General features: G+C 41.4%; 1 protein-coding gene across 14 annotated transcripts in view; it reads left to right on the top strand.

Annotated features, from left to right (window-relative positions):
* Positions 1–21,851, top strand: part of PPFIBP2 (PPFIA binding protein 2) — a 205,280-nt gene that overhangs the window by 106,785 nt on the left and 76,644 nt on the right. For all 14 annotated transcript variants that reach the window (XM_043517349.1, XM_043517362.1, XM_043517351.1 and 11 more), the window contains 2 exons: positions 9,968–10,060; positions 15,788–15,901. In XM_043517349.1, the coding sequence (XP_043373284.1) occupies positions 9,968–10,060; positions 15,788–15,901 (207 nt within the window). The remainder of the gene's footprint in view (positions 1–9,967; positions 10,061–15,787; positions 15,902–21,851) is intronic.

Here is a 21,851-nt window from a genome sequence, read left to right as displayed (position 1 = left end):
GGTGGGGTCGGAGGGAAGGACAAGGCCACATTGCTTATTGTAGCCACACTACAAATCAGACTGTTTTGAATGACAGCCTTCTGTTGCTTGGGCCATCCTCTGGAGTGGAGTGGCAGAGTGCCTGGAGCCTTCCCCTCCCTCCCTCTCCCCCACCGCGTTCTTGGGCGTCGGGGTGAGGAGGCTATGGAACTTGGGGAGGAGGTCAGGCGGTTGTACAATGGATGCAGCGGGGGTCTGTGCTCTTGTTGGCTTTCCTGCAGCTGTACCAGATGCTTCATCATGTCCGTATGCTCCCCCAGTAGCCTTAGCATCGCCTCTGCTCTTCGCGCTTCTGCCTCTGCTCTTTGCACTCACTTAATGCTTTCCTGGCCTCTGTTACTGAGTACCTCCATGCATTCATCTGTGTCCTATCAGTGCAGGAGGACTACATGAGCTCGGAATACATGTCATCGCGAGTGCAGTTTTTTTCGCCTTCTAATCTGCGATAACCTCAGGGATGGAGATAATAGGGGGAGCATAGAAACATTTGCACCTGGGGGAAATAAAAAGGGAGAGTAAAATTTAAGATGATGCATTTCTGAGAACAAAAGGGAGACTCTTTCACAGTGAATCAAGCAATTCACAGCAGAAAGCACGTGTGCTTTAGGTACAAGGTCGCATTTTGCCTTTTATATTGAGCACCTGCCGGTATGGTGACACGTCACACACAGTTGGGCAACAGAATTCGGTTTCCATGCAGCCATGGTAAGGCAAAGGGTACGTGGGATTGACTTCTTATGCATAAAATGTGGGAATAGTTTCAAACTGCAGCGCCATCCTTTCCCATAGCAAGCAATGGGTTGGGTTTCACATTTAAAAGGAGGAGCTGCAGTTTTCGGGTGAATGTGTAGCACACACCACCCTACCACATGGCTATTCTGCATGATGATCCCTTTTAGCCAAGTGCAAACAGCCCAGCATGAATGGGGTCCTTTTACTGTTCCCTTACAAAAATTCCCCTATTTCAACCAGGTGACCATGAATGATATCACTCTACCCAGGGTTTCAGAGTAGCAGCCGTGTTAGTCTGTATTCACAAAAAGAAGGAGTACTTGTGGCACCTTAGAGACTAACAAATTTATTAGAGCATAAGCTTTCGTGCATCCGATGAAGTGAGCTGTAGCTCACGAAAGCTTATGCTCTAATAAATTTGTTAGTCTCTAAGGTGCCACAAGTACTCCTTTTCTTTTTACTCTACCAAGGCTATAACAGAAAGATATAGAATGCAACCAAAATCCAGGACCATTTAATGCCATGCTTTGTGCTGCAATGATTCCAGAATACTTTCAGAGTACCTCCAGGAGAGCTTCATGGAGATGTCCCTGGAGGATTCCTGCTCCATCCCCAGACATGTTAACAGACTTTTCCAGTGAGCTGTACTGGCCGCGAATGCATCTCAATTCTTCAGGGCAAATTAAACACTATTGCTTTTAAACCCTGTGGTGTAGTTACAAATGTGCGCTCACCAGAGGTGCCTTCTCCAGCTTCAGGGTCAGGGATCCTGCCTTCGGAGGGTATTAGCTCCAGGGTGATGAAAAGGCCCTGGCTGCCGGGGAGAACGGATTCACCACTTGCCTGCTGTGCATTCTCCTCCTTCTCCTCTTCCTCCTGCAAAATCCTCTCCCCTTGCAGGTCTCCACGGATGGGGTAGTGGTAGGGTCCCCTCCTAGAATGGTATGCAGCTGATCATAGAAGCGGCATGTATGGGGCTCTGACCCAGAGCGACCATTTGTCTTATTTGTCTTTTGGTAGGCTTGCCTCAGCTCCTTAACTTTCACGCGGCACTGCTGTGTGTCCCTGTTGTAGCCTCTCTCCAACATGCCCTGTGAGATTTTTGGCAAATATATTTGCATTTCTTTTTTTTATTGTAGTTCTGCCTGCACAGATGCTTCTCCCCATACAGCAATCAGATCCAGTGTCTCCCTTTCGGTCCATGCTGGAGCTCGTTTGCGATTCTGGGGGGATTGCATGGTCACCTGTGCTGCTGAGCTCGCCACGCTAACCACACAGGAAATGAAATTCAGAAGTTCCCAGAGCTTTTACTGTGTACCTGGCTAGTGCATCGGACTTCAAAGTGCTGTCCTGAGCAGTCACAATGGAGCACTCTGGGATAGCTCCCAGAGGCCAATACCGTCAATTTGCATCCGCACTACCCCAGATTCAATCCAGCAAGGTCAATTTTAGCACTACTCCCCTCACTGGGGAGGAGTACAGAAATAGATTTTAAGAGCCCTTTAAGTCGACAGAATGGGGTTGGTTGTGTGGACGCATTCATTTTAAAATCGAGCCTAAAGTGGCTAAATTCGACTTAACCCCGTAGTGTAGACCAGGGCTTAGTGTTTAATTCTGATATTCTTATAAAATAAATACTTCTAGAGCATGTCCTGAAATTTTTGTGATACTCTTGCTATATATTCTGGTGTAACACTTAAGCTTCTTGGAAGAGGAATGGCTAATGACTAGATTACATAAATGATACTGAGAGACACAGCAAGTGCTTCCAATACAAAACAGCGTTTTATCCAAGTTAGAAGAGAGCATAATGTGACAGAGAGAATCTAAGACACTGAAGATGTTTAAGACATTGAAGCGGATGCTAGGGTAAACCTCTATGTGAAAACTTTTACTTTAATTGGGAAAACAATTGTAGATGTCCCACAGAGCATGCTGGGTTAAGGGAAATGTTTACTTTATAAATAATGCATTCCTAAAACAGACAGGCACTGAAGTGCTGGCTCAATTCTGAAAATTGATTTCACACTTTACTCATCACACATGCTTATTTTTGGTCTTTCAGGCTTGGTCCTCAGACTTAATATTTTTGTTGTCTCTGTAATAAGTCTTGCTGGTCCTGGCTGTTAAGCATGTAATTATAAGAGCTACTGATCACTAATGGAGTTATGTCTTTTAATCAGGTATTTTAAAGTCTTGTGATTTTAGTGTCAAAGGTCCCACATTCAGTCCCTGCTGGTGTCTGTCTGCATTGCCTTAGAGGAAACTAAGTACTCTACTTTTACAACTGCAGAAAGTATTCCAATCATCCACAGATGGCCTTGGGTTATATTATATTGTTTTATCTTGTCTTTGTTCACCACAAATGTTGTCCAAGTCTTAAACAACTGCAACATCAGTCTACTACTTTTATTTAACAGGTCATCTTGTCTGCGCTTATCTGACAAGTACAGATAATAGCTGACTCGCTAGCTGACCTGTTAGCAAAGCTGATATTTTCCTGCTCACATGAGAATGATTCACTAGCTTTTATATGGATATTGAATAATGCACTTGCAATTGGGGATGTTTCACAAGCATACAAGAAGGCAGACAACATTGGGCATCTGTACCTTTGATAAACGTGGGTGCAGCAAAGTACCCCAGATGTCTGTGATTTGATGCTTATCTAATTCTTTTAGACAGCTGACTCTTCTGTTGCAACTTTGAACCCTGTTTGTTTCATGAGAAGTTAGTTATGGCAAAAAATGCCTGTAAAATCTTTCCCCTAAACATAAGAAGCCACAGTCCTGTTTCCTAAAAACAAATAGCAACAGGGGAAAGCCAGCAGTAAAAAGAGTGTGTCATACAAAATTCATCTTTTTTCATCACAAACACAATCTCACTTTTTTTTGGTAGAAGCTTCTCTTGCACAGGTCTTGAAATCTAGAACTCCTTTCTGTTTCTCTGCCCCTCAGTAGCCCTCCTTTCTCCCTTAAATTTTGCCTGTCCTGTTGAGATTAAGCTAAATGGAGGTTTGAAAAATTGCTAGAGAACCTACCTACTTCTCAAGATTCCTGTACAAACTCTTGAAAGAACCATTATCTTTATCATCACAGAGTTGATGGTCAAAGACAGAATGTCTTTCTTAGTCAGCAACTAAGAAAGCTAAGAACATTTTCTAACAACAACAACAAAATTGCATCATATTTTATTTTCCCAGGCTTGAGCCCAACTACACAGCCAAAGAAGATTAGTTGCAGGGGATGCTTGTAATATTGAAAGCACTGATGTGGCTCGTCTTCTTGCAAAACTAAGAGTCAGACATTCTAGAGAGGAATTATATATTCAAGGAAGATGAGTGAGCCACAGTACTTTTAGCAAAAATGCACAGCATGATCAAATGTCAAATCTTCTGAAAACTAAATGGAATATTATGCACCACTCTGAAAGCTAATCTAAAATTAAACTGTAAATTCCAAGGGAGAAATTCACCCCCATGCAGAAGTGGCCAGCAAAAAGACCGTGCAATGCTTTTGGCTCCGCACAACAGGGTTTAGGTAGGACTAGTGGTGCATATGCCTTGTGCTGGCTCCCTGTGGCCCTAAATGAATTTGCAGTGAGGATTATAATGTCAGGCTTGGAATGAGGCATGTATTGAACACACAATGAATTTATAAAAATTAAGTGTTAACTGATTGAGTCAGTTGGACCTGAACAAAAAATGAATTGTTTCGGGATATGAACTAATACAATAAGCTGGAAGAATGCCAAGTTCCTCCTCCTTTCCTCCTCACCTGGCTGTGGCTTATCCAGCTCCATGTAGAGCAGAGGGCCTGTGGTGATGCTCCTAAGGTACTGCATGTGCTCTACGCTGATAGCAGGGGGTTTCCCCCATCGTGTTGATATGGGTAATAGGGACTTGTTGGGGAAGGTTGTCCATCAGAACCCTGTATCCCATAATGATGGGGTGAAAGAAGTATTTCTAATGTTGGGGGCAGTTAGGTCAAAGGTCCCAGGTTCTAAGTGATTCTGTAATATCAAAAGCAGAGTAGCTAGCAGTATGTCTGAAGTCATGCAGCCTCACTGGCCAAGGGGATATCCCTGCTGGACATACAAGGACATCTCTTGGGTACTTATTGGAATTCTTTATTTCCATTATAGCTCTGTAAAAAATCATAAATAAAATATTTTCTCTTAAAAACACCTGGACAGATCCATGAACCTCATCAAAAGGATTAATTTAACCTGGACCTATGCACTTTTGACAACTGTTGTGGGGTTTTGGGGGTTTTTTTGGTTTTTAAAGAAAGGGTGAAAATAGACCAAGGTTAGGCAACCTATGGCACACGTGCTAAAGGTGGCACGCGAGCTGATTTTCAGTGGCACTCACACTGCCCGGGTCCTGGCCACCGGTCCGGGGGGCTCTGCATTTTAACTTAATTTTAAATGAAGCTTCTTAAACATTTTAAAAACCTTATTTACTTTACATACAACAATAGTTTAGTTATATATTATAGATTTATTGAAAGAGACCTTCTAAAAACCTTAAAATGTATTACTGGCACGTGAAACCTTAAATTAGAGTAACTAAATGAAGACTCGGCACACCACTTCTAAAAGGTTGCCGACCGCTGAAAAAGACCATTGATGGGGATGTGCAGGGAAGGTGATGTTCACAGAGATGTTTTCAAAGATAAATTGAAAAAATAAGAAAAGGAAGGAGCAGATGTTAAAGCCCCTTCCCCCTGAGACCCTCTAGAAAACCTTATACATCAAAAGTTCTGTGAGATCTGGAGCACCCTGAGTTCCCTTTGAAACCGTGGAAGTCAAGGATGCACAGCACCATGCAGCTCTGCCCCTAAGTAGCCATGTTTCAAAATGTAGCCCACTATGACTTGGATCTAGTTAAGATAATTGTAACCCCATAAGACTTTATGGAAATATGCTTATGAATGTATATATGACATAACTGCAATATGTTTTATGCTACATATGCCATGTAACATATCTATGTGAAGGTTATGATCTACTGAATATATTCATCCTATTTGTATGCATGTGTCATTGTTGTATTCAAAGTTATGAATATTGGCTGTATACTTGTTTGATTTTAAATAGCCTTAGTAAGGCATTTGGTCAGCTTCTTTAGAAAGGAATTTGCAAGTTAAGTGCCCAGTCAAGAAGCACTTAACGGTCAATGGATCTTGGAAGGCTCCGATCCACATAAAAAGTCTACATGAGGATGTTCAAGGTAGCATGTGAACCATGGCTGCTACCTGTAAATTCTGAGTCATGCATGAACATGTGACTTGCCCATGTGACTCCAAAACTCCATCTTGTAGCTGGAATTCTACACAGGGGGAGGGAGGGGTATTCGCCCACAAGAGAGAGTCTATTTAAACCCCTGGGAGACCCCTCCATTTTGTCTTCAGCTGGCTCAAGAGATAGCCTCACCACCCCCAAAAGATACCTGAAAGAAACTGGAACAAAGGACAGTAACCACGGGGGATGTGAGTGATTGCCGGACCCAGACTATAAGGAGACTAGTCTGTAAAAGGAAGCTTACTGGAACATCTCTGAGGGTGTTTTATCTGTATTCAGTTTTCTTACTGTATTCGGCATAGACTTGCGTATGGTTTTTTGTTTTGGTTTTTTTTGCTTGGTGATTCACTTTGTTCTGTCTGTTACTACTTGGAACCACTTAAATCATACTTTTTGTATTTAATAAAATCACTTTTTACTTATTAACCTAGAGTATGTATTAATACCTGGGGGGGGGGGCAAACAGCTGTGCATATTTCTCTATCAGTGTTATAGAGGGCGAACAATTTGAGTTTTGGATTTTATTTGGGGTTTGGACCCCATTGGGAGTTGAGCATCTGAGGAACACTTCTTAATCTGCTTTCAATTAAGCCTGCAGCTGTTAGGGGACGTGGTTCAGACCTGGGTCTGGGTTTGCAACAGGCTAGCAGGCCTGGATCAAACCAGGCAGAGCACTGACGTCCCAAGCTGCCAGGGCAAGAAAGCAGGGGCAGAAATTGTCTCAGCACATCAGTTGGCAGTCCAAAGGGGGTAACTGTGATCCAACCCATCACAATAATCACTGCCAGGTTTACCTACATTATCTGTAGTACAGTAGTGCCTAGAGATCCCAACTGAGATCAGGGCCTTATTGAACAAGGGGATATTCATACAGATAAAAACATAAGAATGGCCATACTGGGTCAGACCAATTGTCCATCTAGCCCCTGCCCAGTATCCTGTCCCAACAGTGGCCAATGCCAGGTGCTTCAGAGGGAATGAACAGAACAGGTAATCATCAAGTGATCCATCCCCTGTCGCCATTTCCAACTTCCAGTAAACAGATGCTAGGGACACTTCAGAGCATGGTTTTGCATCCCTGCCCATCCTGACTAATAGCCATTGACAGACCTATCCCCCATGAACTTATCTAGTTCTTTTTTGAACCCTGTTATAGTCTTGGCCTTCTCAGCATCCTCTGGCAAAAAGTTCCACAGGTTGACTGTGCATTGTGTGAAGAAATACTTCCTTTTGTTTGTTTTTTTTAAACCTGCTGTGTGAATTTCATTTGGTGACCCCTAGTTCTTGCATTATGAGAAAAAATAAATAATACTGCCTAATTTACTTTCTCCGCACCAATCATGATGGCCATTATGGACCTCTATCATATACCCCCTTCATCATCTCTTTTCCAAGCTGAAATGTCCCAGTCTTATTAATCTCCTCGTATGGAAGCTGTTCCATACCTTAGTCATTTTTGTTGCCCTTTTCTGTATATTTTCCAATTCCAATATATCTTTTTTTTTTTTTTTGAGATAGGGCGACCAGATAGGCATGCAGTATTCAAGATGTAGGCATGCAACGGATTTATATAGAGGGAATATGATATATTCTGTCTTATTATCTATCCCCCTCGTAATGATTCCCAACATTGTTAGCTTTTTTGACTGCTGCTGCACATTGAGTGGATGTTTTCAGAGAACTATCCACAGTGACTCCAAGATCTCTTTCTTGAGTGGTAAGAGCTAATTTAGATCCCATCAGATTTATATTTTAATGTACAGTTGGGATTATGTTTTCCAATGTGCATTACTTTGCATTATCAACATTGAATTTCATCGGCTATTTTGTTGCCCAGTCACCCAGTTTTGTGAGATCCCTTTGTAACTCTTCGCAGTCTGCTTTGGACTTAACTATCTTGAGTAGTTTTGTATCATTTGCAAATTTTGCCACCTCACTGTTTACCCCTTTTACCAAATCATAGCAAGAGACACCTCAGCCCACAAGAGCTTACAACTGAATTAAAAAAAACAAAGGGTCCAAGACAGGAAATATAATCTCCATTTTACATATCGGAGGGGCGGCAGAAGGGACAGATCCTCTGACTGTGCAAATTGGCAGAGCTATGTTGAAATCAATGGAGCTACACTTATTTACACTCACTGAAGATCTGGCCCTAGTGACTTGTCCATAGGACTATCTTTTCCTGCCCTTGCATAGTGCAGTATCTGCTATCATAGCAATTTGCCATACGTTCTTCAAAAATTACTAATATGTGGAGTTGCTCCTGTACCATCGAAGACAAAGGGAATTTTGCAGTTGACTTTCAGTGGAAGCGGAATCAGGCAGTATTTCAGTAGATTGTGTTGTTGTATACAGATTGTTCATTTGCATAAATTTCACAGCTTTTCACTGTCTTCCTTTCAGTACCACTGCAGACGCTGTTGCACTATTGATTGTTATTAAGGCCCATAATTGCATGGTCACTGACAATGACATTAATACTGTTCTAATGTGACATTTGCTTTTTTCCTATCATCTCTGCACAGTGAGTTTACTTTAGAAATCTAATTAAACAGCAGCAGTAGTTCCTGATAAGTTGCTAGCTGAACATGGTAATAACCCATTAACAAGGAATTCATTTTTCTCCTTGCATTGGTTTTATAGTAATTATGTTGCTTAAAAATGCATCCTCTGAGCTGTAGCCTATAAAATACAAGGTAGCTTTTTGTGGTCTACTTCGTCAGAAAAACAAAGCAAAGGACTTGAAGTAGATTCTGTAGAGTCTTACATGTTGGAAGAATATTATGTAAGGATTTATTTCTAGGCAGGATTTTTAAAGCCTGAACTTATATTGTATATTGTTAAACTTTCATTTTCTCTATTATAAGCATTATAAGATATTTTTAATAAATTCATAATAATAAAAGAGAGAGTCATATTTTCCTGTAGCCTTTTCATAGGGACTTAATTGCAAAGTAAGCTATAACCTGGAATTACTTTAAAAATGTAAAGTGGATCCTTAAATGGCTTTCCTGCATAAGCTATAATTAATACAAAGTCTTATTGACTAAGGATGTCAAAGTACCACAGTTCAGTATGCTTCTGTGCATAGTCTTCATGGCTCTTAGTTTGTATTATTTCCAATGTTGGGTCCAAGATACAAAGACTGGTTCTTGAAGTGAATTTTTAACATTCCAAAGTTTGCAGGTGTCCAAAGCCAGAGGTTCAGTTAGGTTCACCTCTGTTCATTTTCTATAGGATTTGCTGCTTTTCTTCAGAAAGTTGCTGCTGATCACTGTGGAGGCTGGATTCTTTCATATTTTTGGTCTAATAATAAACGTTTATTTTCAGGGGTTGCACTACCAGTAAGTTCTGTCAATTTGTTTTGCAAATGCACAAATTTGCATGTCAGCACAAATATTTGCATTTATGAATTTCCAACCTATTTGTGATATTTTCAATGAAAGTTTGCATGACAAATTAAAACAAATGGACAGCAGAAAGAAATGCCTGCCATGTAATACCTTACAGGCTTTCTAATGGTTGATGGTACACTGATTCCAGTTCAGGTCACAATTGGTATTCCACTGATTTGGAAAAGTGTTAGTATGCTCAAAGGCCAGGAGTGACATGAAGTTCTACTGGATGTCATTCTTGATCTTTGGGTGTTCAGAAGTATTGATCCCTAGAAATAAGAAGTTATCTAAAATTCAGCTGCACATAAAAGGAGTCTCCAAACTGCTTATGGCATACCAGGTTGCTCTTTGCAGGATCATATTCAGTATAATATGTGTATTTATTTTGCATTATTGCAATTCCCCTGGTTCTGTATTACTTTTCATTATGTTTGCTGTTGCTTGACATTTTCATTTCAGTTATTTGTTTAAATTCTTAGTATCATTATCTTCAGTCTCAGGTGAATCATCATTCTTCTGCTAACAATGAAACCTATCAAGAACGACTGGCACGATTAGAGGGTGATAAAGAGTCCCTCATATTGCAGGTATGTATAGTAGCGTACTATCAACATATTTGGTATTCAATGGATAAAAGTTAAAGGGAGTCCCAAAAGAGACAGGAAGCCAAACACTTTGGTTCTGTTAGATCAATAAGAATATGTTCAGTGTAAGAAACATTTACTGGCCATTGAATATAAAATTGCCATTGGATGTGAGGAAGGCTTGCAGCTAACCAGGCTGGCCACCAACAGGATTGATATTTGTATGTAGCACAAAGATAGGAGAGACGAGAATGACTAAGCAAGAAGAAAAATCAAATCATAAATAGTGGACATGTCAGTTGACTTTATTCACAGCATTCTGTAAAATCCACAAAACGGACACTGTAGTGTGATCAGATGTGGCAGGTCAAAGAGATTGCTCTGAGTTTACGAGATTGTCCCAGTTGATTCTATGGAGAACATGGTTTAGTGCCAATTTCTATAATTGTCTGGGACCTGGATGTCTGGCTCTTGTGTCCAATTCTCTCCCGTCTTCCTGGGCTTCCACTTCCTCCGTCGTGATCCCATCTGCCACAAACGCTCACTTTTTCTCTTCTTTAGTGCCAGGCCCAACCGCTGGTGTAAATCCATGGAAGTAAGTGGAGTTATTCTGACATATAGCATCTGACCCTCAAGATTTATGACTGACTATGAGGATCCAGTTGCCCCACTCTCTTTTTCTGTTATAGTTGTTCTTCCATGCCTGAGAATATATAATGTGATCTGAGAAGTCCCATAGTTTGTTGCTCAGCAGCATACTCTGAATTCAAAGGTGAGGTGATAGATCCAGTAGTCCTGTGGTTGTAGGGAGAATGTGGAGAACTTGACTCAGGAGAAATGAGGGAACTGGAAAGTTGGGATCAAGGGACAGTTCCAGAGGGCAGAAGGAGACACCCTCCGTAGTGGCATCATTTCTCAACACACACTCCTTCCACTCGCCAGGTGACATGAAACTCTACAGCTGTCAAATTCTTCTCTACTCCATGAGTCGAACCACAGCCAGACATCAGTATCACTGTATTCCCATTGCCCAATCCCTCTTCAGAAATATGTTTAACATCTGGCTTTCTCAAATCTCGTTTCTCTGTCAAGAAGCAGAGAGAGCAGTAGGTTCTGTGATCATTCCTTGCCTTTGGATTGTATCTGAGGTGTTTTGCTTTCTTAAAAATCTGAGGGGATGGGAGAATTTGGCAATAAATCCAGGGGAAAATAAGTCTGAAACAGGTTCCATTTTTTTCAGGTTTCCTGCTTCCCAGTTTACAAGCCTCTTTCAAAAGCCCGGCCTCTATCCCACATGAATAAGTTTTATTCTTGGGAAAATAAAACTATGCACAAGATAAAATCAAGCTCCTTGAGTCTTTCTGAATATTTTCCCCCCTTCCTTTACTAGGCTGCACAGTGGCTGTTCATAAAGCCCAAAACAGAAGTCTTTCTAGATACGCAATCTTTATCTATCCTTTTCCCTCTGCAAGTGACTCCTAGTCCACGTATCCATAATCGATGTGGGTTTATATTCTTTGTTATCTCAGTAATTAGCTTCTGTGAATGTGATTTCTTTTGCATGTGTTTCTATTCACACTTGCTTTAATTAACTGAACGACGTTCTCGTTACCAATATAAAATAAGCAGTAAACCTATCGTGAGACAAACTCTTTTGGCTTGGTTTGAATTTTAATAACTGTCTAATTAGAACTGCCATTGGCAAAAGCCTTAGCAGTAAAACTTCTGTTAGAAACTTTGTTTAAAACCATAAATGTTTAGTTCTAAGCATGGCTGAGACAGCTACTTGGGTCTGTCTACAAAGGAATTTAATGAAATTGCTTCAGAAATTTGTTCTGAATGCTCCCGAAAGCCAGGTCAAAGTTGGTTATTCAACATATTAATCTCATTCACTTTCCTACCCCACCTCACAGTATTACCTGTTTGTGTTACAGTCGCACTCACAAGGCCACAACCAAGACTAGTGCCCCATTGTAAAAGACGATTGCTGCCCTAAAACGCTCACAGTCTAAATCAATGGTGTCCAAACGCCCACTCCCACTCTACCCCTGCCACGCCTCTTCCAGCCCCATTTCTCTCCCTCCCCTGAGCGTGCCCTGCCCTCGCTCCTCCCCCTCCCACCCAGTACCTCCTGCGCACCTTGGAACAGCTGATCAGGATGGGCAAGAGGTGCTGGGAGTGAGGGGAAGGTGCTGATCGGCGTGGCTGCCAGTGGGTGGGAAGCACTGCGTGGGGGAGTAGGAGCTGATCAGTAGGACTGCTGAGCACCCACTATTTTTTCCCTCTGGGTGCTCCAGCCCCAGAGCACCCACGAAGTTGGCGCCTATAGCCTCCGTGGTGCAGAGGACAAGGTGAGATGAGGGAGTGACTGGTGCACGCTGCTCTCCTGCTATCCCCAGATGGACCGTAGTCACTGGCACAAGGTTAAGCAGTCTAGGCTGCTTAAAGCATTCCTAGTCCACACAGAGCAGCTGGAGATGAAGCAGTGGGAAAGGCAGTGCCCCCTACCTCTACCCTGTAGTGAGTGGGCTGACTTAAACACCTCTGCGTTAAGTCTTTCAGAGTTAAATTCTCTCCCATCAAGCCTCACCACTGACCAGTGCTTCTCAGTGTTGCCAAATGTGCAATATAGGTTAGAAATGCCACATCAGCCATGACGTCTCGTTGTAGCCCCAGGACAGTTTATGGGAGTTCATACAAGTGCTTCTTTTCTCCTGTATTGCCTAGTTTTTCAAAGTTGTACCATTTGGGATCACAAACAATAAACATGTGCAAAGCCAAGCAAGTGAGTTAAAAGACGAGGACTTTCTCTATACTCTATAGGCTTTAGTGGGTTTTGATGACTGAGGCGTGTGGTGTATGCGGGAACATTGCTCTATGTACAACCCAGTGATTCCCAGCGGGACTGGCAGATGTGAGACCTAACAGAGGAGAAACAATGTTGTTTTAAGCTTCTAATGTGCCTCTTAGCTTAGCTATTGGAACATTCAGCACATACTTCTAAAGCTGCTGGGATTTTATTAAATGCCTATGCAGGTCACCTTTTCCTTGGGGATTACAGTGTTTACCCAGTTACACCATAATCCTTTAAATAGAACTTGCATTCTCTCTTATAGTGACAGCTGCAGGGAGCAAACTAAAAAGGAGGATTCTATACATTGGCTCTTTTTCTCCCTGTCCCCTTATCTCCACTCACCACCTCCCTTCCCATCTGTCCCTTTACCTATCATCTTCATTTAATGGAAAAAATGGACAACCTAATTAAGTATTTAAGCAGTAGCAGCAGCTTTCCCTATAGAACCCATATCTCTTGATGGGTTCATGCTCCACTGAAGGTTTTGGAAATCCTCCTCAAGGACAGTAGCTTATCTAATTGTTGTTATGCTGGAGCTGGGCATGATGGCAAAGGTAAGGTTGTGTTTAAGAGGAGTTTAGAAGCCTGAAGTTGCATCCTGTCTAAAGTAATAACCAGGGCTGAATAAATTCTAAGAATGAAGTGTTTGTAGCAAACTAAAGCTCTAAGGCTGAAGGATTTATTAGCCCAGGATAGGGAAAGAGAGTCAAATTCTTACTTATGGTAGCTGATACATATTGAACCATTTGACTCTATATGGTGAGGCTAGGGTGACCAGATGTTCTGATTTTGGGTTTTTTTCTTACATAGGCTCCTATTACCCCCTAATCCCCATCCCAGTTTTTCACATTTGCTGTCTGGTCACCCTAGATGAGGCAAGGCTACGAAATTAGGGATACAAATTCAGAAATCCTGATGTGGGACTATGTTTTAACATAAAATTATTTCAGAAGATTTTTAACCGTGTTTCTGGCATGACACTCAAGCATTTGCTAGTTTTGCAACACATTCCCGCAATTCAGCAAAGATGTCATTCAGCAAGCTTGGCTGCAGATGCTCCTCTTGTCTGTCGGGGTCACCATGTTGTGCCTGCTCTACAGCAGCCAGGCAGCCTCTCCCCATGCTGGATCTGAACGGGAAAGAAGGATCTGGCAGTGTGGGGACAGAAGATCATGGGGGCCCAGTACTGCCCCCCCCATGTCCCCAACTACACTGAGTTTTGTGAAGCTCCCTGTCCTATCCCTGCTGTGGCTTGGGGCAGGGTCTGTTTACCATAAGTGGTTACATGCAAATTAATTGAAAATGTGGAAATTTACTTATTAAATTATTTGTTTTAAACACCGTGCTTCAAACAGCACAAAACTTGGCCACTCTGCACTTCATTTCTAAAGTGTTTAAATATCGGCATTGTTAAGGATGTGAGAAGGCCTGAAATTTAACTTCCAAAGATGCAGTGTGCGTCTTTCACAATGCCTTGTTCTGTGGAATCTCATTCATTCCTTTATAGCTGCTTTTGGAAAGAGAGAGAAAACTTAAACAAAAATGAACTCGTCACACAAATTTCAGTCTGATTTTAATTATATTACTGCCAAGAAATTAGAAGTTAAATCTGCAATTTAATCCTTGCTATTTGTTTTTGCAGGGATTGTTGTGCATAAATTATGAGCTCTTTAAGGACTGTCATTTGTGTTCTATGTTTGTACAGCACCTAGCACAAAGGGGTCCCAGTCCATGACTGGGTCTCTTAGGGCTACCCAAATAATAACAATAATGAACTAATATGTAAGATTATGCAGGTGGGCTGCATCACCTAGGCCAGGAGTCTCAAACATGTGGCAACTGTTCAGGGAAGGGGTTGGAATGGGGGCAGGGAAGGGGTGGGGCAGGATCAGGATCTCTTGGAAGGGGTGGAGTGGGGGCTGGGCCACGGCAGCAGGGGTGGGGTCAGTGGTGCGGCCCTCGGGCCAATGTACTAGTCCTCATGTGGCCCTCATGGTCATTTGAATTTGAGACCCTTGACCTAGACCTACAGGGTGGATTTTCAAATCTCTGTAATGTTATGTTGAATACATTTTTTGAGTTTTAATAAGTTTCTGAGTTAAGCTATTGGGCTTTTCTTATTACAGTTTACTCTTTTGTAAACCAGTTTGTACCACCATTCTTACGGTTCCTTAAGAGTATTACTAATTGTTTGCTTCACGACGATTCATCCCTTGTATTTCAGTTCTTTTGCATTCATGTTTTGGCTTGTGAAACTTGGAAATTTTTGTGGAGTAGAGCTTTGTCAAGGCTAAAACATGCATTTTACGTATTACATTCTTTTATAGCTTCAGAAAGCTTTATTGATAGGTAAGTTGTTCTCAGGTTCTTGTAAGAAGTAGTTTAATTGGTTAGTTTCCTGAAGAACAGTTTTATTGTTTATCCACTTTAAGGAGTGAAGTGCTAACGGAAGCTGAAATAACAATGCATGTTATGAGACCACTTAAAATATTAAGAGTATTCTATGCTATTTTTTTTAAAAAGAGAGTGTTTACTGTACACTTTGGTATATGATTTACTCAGGCTGCTTATACATAGTCTTCCAGAGATGATGTGTCTTTAGTGTTTTTTATTTTAAAACAAGTACAAGAAAGGTGTCTGATGTTTTCAAAGCAAAGATATTATGAGACAGGCTTTGAGGTAAGATTCAAAATTCGTGTTTGTTTTGCTAGAGGAAGATGATATGTTACTCAGGAACGTGAAACTTTTAAGGACTTTCAGTGACAGACTGGATATAAAAATACATTGTGTGCTGGACTGTTTGGTTAATAAGGTTAGCTGACATTTATTTACAGTAAGTTCAAAAGTGTTCTCCTTGCCTTGTTCTCAAATTACAGGTGAGTGTCCTCACAGATCAGGTGGAGGCCCAAGGAGAGAAAATCCGGGACCTAGAAGTCTGTCTTGAGGGGCATCAGCTGAAACTTAATGCTACTGAAGAAATGCTTCAACAGGTAAAGCCTATCATGGGAGGATACTTATGCAATCTCTTTCAAAATGGAGAAACATATACGCATGCTTCTTAATCTGTAATGTCCTGAGTAAATGGACATAGAACAATTTTGTCTCCTTTTATTGTGTTTGTTGCCTTGAACGATATTTTCATAATACATGTTTGTTTGCTTTCATGGTGTACATGGATTTTACCCATCTGTTGTATACAGTGTATAACACTGTAAGCAGTAGGCATGTAAAATGAAACCACTGTATATTCAGAATACTCAAACAAATTAAGCTAGAAGAGGGCTGGAGAGATGCTTGAATAACTTGTTAGACCGGTTAAATATAATAAATACCAAAATAACAAAATACCAGTTTCTGTAGGGGTTAATTCTGTAATGTGTACTGCTTTAAACTGCTCCTGCTTTCATGTGATTTGGTTTGAAGTTGAATTTTAAACTCATTTGAAGTTGAAATGAATTAGGCTAACATTTTTTTTCATTCATTTTTATGAGCTTTCTTTTTTTCTTCTCAAAGAAAGAGCTACTATATAAAGCTGTTTTTTCCTTACTTCTAGCCATGTGCTTAGAAAACCACAGTTCACTTTCAGTTTGCTGTTCAATTTAACCCATCCATGCCAGTTCACAGCAGGAGATGAGGGAGCAGAATACACCATATAGTTAAGCATTTCAGATAGCAGCGACAGTTTCAGAGTGACAAAGATTCTGAAGAAGTTGCTCTCTGCAATTTTCCATGCCTACCAACAAGAGGTACTGGAAATGCTGAGTGTCTACAGGTAATTTAGATTATAGATATTTAGGAAAAGAGTAGAGAATTTAAATAGATCTTAAAATCAAGGCTGTAGATTTGTAGGGAAAAATTAATTATTGATGAGCTTATTTGTTTTGATGTTATCCAAGTGTTATATACTTATAGTTTTAGATAATATAAAATATGCATGACTTTAAATGATTACTGCATTGTCTTCATTTATATAGACATTCTCCATGTTTATGGTAATAGTGCTTCTGGTACACAAATATTATGTAAACAGTGGCAGTCTACATATAGTAAAGTTAGATCATGTGTCACAATCACAGTTTTCATATGCACCTCTTAGCCAACAGGATTTCTTGGTAGTATTAATGGTCCCAAACTTTTCAAGCTGCGGGAGGTTGGATTCCCCCATATAAACGGTGCTAGATTTTGAAAAATGCCAATTTTAACACGTATGATTTTCTATTCAGAAAGTGAATCTCTAGAAAAGAATGGCAGCTATTTAGAACGTGAAACATCAGAAATAGAATAAAAGCATTCCTAATCAGATCTGAGAGGATTTTTTTTCTAGATCAGTGGGAGTGGAGTCCAGGTACTGAGGGAGTGGGGCTTGGTGGGGTCTGGGGTCCAAGTGCAGCTGGTAGGGGCTCAGTGGGGTGAGGGTCCAGGTGTGGGGGCTTGGGGAGGTGGTCCAGGTGCAGCAGGGGTGTGGCTTAGCGGGGTGGAGGTTCAAGTGCAGGGTGCTCGGGGGTGGGGGGGTCCAGATGCATGGGGGTTGGGCAGATGGGGGCAGCTCCCCATACAATGATCCTTCCACCTATGGCTGGGGAGCGATGGGGGCAGCCAGGGGAGGTTCCTGGGAGTGAGTCTGACCCAATCCCTGCCCCAGGAGGGGCCTGTGCAGGGAAAGAGGAAGTCTCTCTGCAGCTGGTGCCCAGCGCACAATAGGCAGCCCCGGCTGGGGCGTTCCCAGTCCTGTTTTTCCCTGGCTCCAGGAACACTTCAACAGTGAGCGAGAGAGACAGAAGTTTGCACGCACGCCCAGTCGCACCCCCAGAGGTGATAATTTATGACTCCCCGGCAGGGGTGCTGGAACGATTTTTATAGTGGGGATGCTGAGAGCCATTGAACCAAACAGTAAACCCTGTAAATAATGGAATCCACTTGAAGCTATAGGATGTGGCAGCACCCCTAGTTCTAGCACCTATGCTCCTTGGCTGCTCCTGATTCCCAAACCAGATGCACCTGCTCAGGACCGCTGCCTGGGAGGGGCACGTGAATCAATTATTCCACAGGGAAAGAGTAAAATCTGCTAGGGACGTTATATCTGCCCTTGCGCAGTGGTGCAGAATTCCCCCAAGAGTAAACATTATAGCTATTTAGCTCTTGGGTAAATTGAAGCACAGAGACTTTTAGACCCTGAGTCTGCAACGTTACAAGTCAGTGGACCCTAACATCTTCACAGAGCTCGCTGCAGGATCAGGCCCCAAGGGATTTACCCAGGATCATGCCACAAAGCAGTGAGAGAGACAGGAATAGATCGCAGGAGACCTGACTCCAAGTCTATTGTTGAACTATTGCGTGCAGTATTTGCTGAGCCCCTACACATTCTATACATGGTCTGCTATTCTGTTACCACTTCCATTGTTTCTGAGTGGGAGTGAACAGTAAGGATAGGCATAAACTGGTGATTTATTTATTATTTTTTCAAACAGCATGTAGGACAGGAGTCTCTTTATGAATTAGGCATTACGAAATTTTATTTTCAGTTTAATTTTCCAGACGCTGATTTGTGCAAAGATTTATATATGTGCTAAATTTTAACTATTCAAGTTTTAAATTTTCAAAAGCATCTAAGGCAGTTAACAGTACAACTCCCCTTGCCATTCAGCGATACTTGTGCTATTATCTCCCTTAAGTGTATTGGAAAATACCAGCCTTAATTCATAGTTGGATTGCTCAGCTGCTGTATGTTGAACTGCATTGACTCTGTCTTAGGGTATGTATACACTAACTGCTGGATCGGCAGGCAGTAATCAATCCAGCGGGGGCCGACTTATCGCGTCTAGACTAGACGCGATAAATCGACCCCCAAGCACTCTCCCGTTGACTCCTGTACTCCACCGCCATGAGAAGCGCAGGTGGAGTTGAGGGGGAAGCAGCAGCAGTCGACTCACCGTAGTGAAGACACCGCGGTGAGTAAGTCTAAGTATGTCGACTTCAGCTATGTTGTTCACGTAGCTGAAGTTGCGTAACTTAGATAGACCCCCTCCCCCCCAGTGTAAACCAGGGCTTAGTGAATCTCAGTTCACTTTCTCTTTCTTTGTTGTGTTAAATCGTAAATGTAAAGGAAAAGATCATTCCCCATGCTTGGAAAAACTTAGCATGTATTAATAGAACCAATCTAAGCCAAAATGCAATGTGGATCAGCATGTTCACTGTTTTGTAAATAACAATAATGTATGTTGTTCCATAATGTGCTCTGGCTTTTTAATTTTATTTTCTAACTGATAATACAATTTGAGTTTCTCCCAAAGTTACTTGTGCTCCAAAAGTGCTACACTTAGATGTTGTCTATTTTTTTTTATTGAGCTTGCTTAAGTATGGTTTAATGAAGTTGCTTTAGTAAGATATCTGATTATATCACTGCAGCAACAGTATGTAATGCTACCCTGCAAAATACATACCAGCTGAACCCAGACTAGCAGGGACTCGCCCATGATGTAAGGGTGGGGCTATTGGCTAGGATCCTTTTGTCTTATGATTTACGGGTGGTTATTTTGAACTCTGCTTTAAAGCTACAGTGCAAACACTTTACAAACAGTGGTTTAAAAATAAACTACTCTTTGTGTATTAGTATTATGCAAAATTTCCTTCCATTTCTTGTAGAGGATGACAAAGCAGAGTGTAGTGGAACAGCTCAGGTGCTGGAGAATAGTCTGGCATGCGACTGTGTCAAGATCAACTTCTCATGTTTTCTTGAAGAAACTTACAATGGTAGTTCTGCTTTTACTAGGGCTTGATTCATAGCCTAAGAGCTGTACCAGGGGTCTGTTTCAAAGTCCATTGAAGACAACAGGAGTCTTTGAATTGATTTCAGTGGGTTTTGGATCAACCCTTAAATTTAGAAAACATGCATTCTGTCTTGGGAGGAATGAAGAAGAGGGTTCACGAGTGTGATTGGGGTATTTTTCTTTTCTTTTCTTTTTAAACCACTTAACATATAGGATCTTTCAAAAATCCATTGAAATCAGTGCAAAAATTTCTGTTGACTTTAGCACTTTGGATAGGCCCTAAATATACATCCTATTCTGACTGAGAAGAAATTCATCCTGCAGTGCTGAGAGTTGCTTAAAGTTTGTTTTGATGTGTGAGTTCAGTACTAGAGGTTCCTGCGTCTATCCGTTTTGTCAAAAATAAATAAATAGAAGAGAAGAGAGTTTTGGCAGTTCCAGTGCAGGACTTTGTTTTAGACAAGGCTTTAGTCCATAACTAGATAGATAAACATTTGGTATTTATATTGTCCATGTGTAGGTAAATTATAAAGGGTGAGGCAAGGTGCAGAGTCTCTGCTTTGACTCACTATTGAAGATTGTCTATTGTCTAATTAGCCTGGGAAGGACTATCCAAGATTGACCAAGTGAATGAGTACAAACAAGGCTGTGGTAAACTTAATCTTCCAAGAACAAGAAGGGCTTGATTCCTCCGGGCTAGTCTTGGTTTTCAGCATGTTGTGCTTCTCCCTCATATCAGTCCCAACTCCTAGCCATGCTTTGACCATTTGATTCCACCTGTCCTCCATAGCAGTTCTGCATTTGGCATATGATCAGCAATAGTCAATCCAGAGGACTCCGTGTAGTTTGTTAAGATAGTCCCCATAACATTAACAAGAGGTGTTTCCCATGAGGTCTATTGCCAGTGTGTCTTGGATCAGTCAGACTGTCTTCAGAACACTGTCGCTTTAAGAATATAAATAGAAAATAAAGATCTGAACACAAATAGGTCTGTATTTATTTCTTTTCTCCTCTTGGGGTGAGATTCTGGCCAAACCACTTCATAGGTTTAAGAAGCCGGGGGAGGGTGTTTGGAACTCCATTCTCGCTTGTGTCTCTGAAAGGGCTGGCCAGGATACCATTGGAGAGCATGGTTCCCCCCATAGGCACTAGGGGCTTAAAAATGCAGGGAGAAATGGTGCAAGGGCAGCAACTTGTGTGTGTGAGATGCACTATAGTCTGTAATTATTTCATTCTCGCTATCATCTTTCCTGTATATGAGTGGGCCAGATTTCGAACTGAGTTACAATAGTGTAAATCTGAAATAACTCTTCACCTCATGGGGGTTTTGCTACCCAGAAAGGGTCATACTGTCAATTTTCAATTACCCAAGATACCATAATGCAGACAAGTTTCAACACTTCTTTACAATTTGCAGCAAATACTTGCAGTAGCTAGCTTGGTACGAGAGTTTTAAATGGTGATATATTCTGTGCTTTTTTGGTTGTTAGTAAGTTTATAGTAGCAAAATGACTAATCATGTCGCTATTTGCATAGGTGAGCATTGCACACCTTTTGCTAGTTTACATTTAATATAGGTACTGCTTGTTCTTCACACACACACATATGCAAAGACTATTCAAATAGTTGGAGTATTGGTAAGTTCAGTGCTTTCCACTTGCCTGGCTATATAATGTGCAAATGATGAATCAGAGAGCTGTAATTCGCTGTCTGCTTGCACCATTTCATGGAGATTACACATGTACGTTGCTCTCAGCTGTGTTTTGAGTTAAGCGAATATCTTATTTCTACCACAGCTGACACACAGCACTTGAAAAGTGCAGTCCTCATTAGTGGTGGTTCTTACTGAATTTTGCTAACCAGGTAGGTCTCTAACCATTTTGTTTCAAAACTGCTTTAAGTAAAGATGGAAAGTACAAAGTGATTCTTCAGCAGAGTATTTCATACAGTGTATTTGTGCAGAATAGTTTTTCTTACCTAACTGAGAATCTTCTCTATGATTTCTCTATTAATGTATCGCATGACTTTCCTCCTGTTCCTAGGGGCTACTGAATAGCCTGGCCCTTACTGTACTTACTTTATTTTGGGCTAAAGAGACACTCTGCAGAGACCTTTTTTCTAAATTATCCAACTTAAATAATAAATAAATAAAATAAATAACAACTTTATAAGA

Source organism: Dermochelys coriacea, chromosome 6 (assembly GCF_009764565.3).
Source record: "Dermochelys coriacea isolate rDerCor1 chromosome 6, rDerCor1.pri.v4, whole genome shotgun sequence".
Classification (NCBI taxonomy): domain Eukaryota; kingdom Metazoa; phylum Chordata; order Testudines; family Dermochelyidae; genus Dermochelys; species Dermochelys coriacea.
This window is presented reverse-complemented; position numbering and strand designations above follow the sequence as displayed.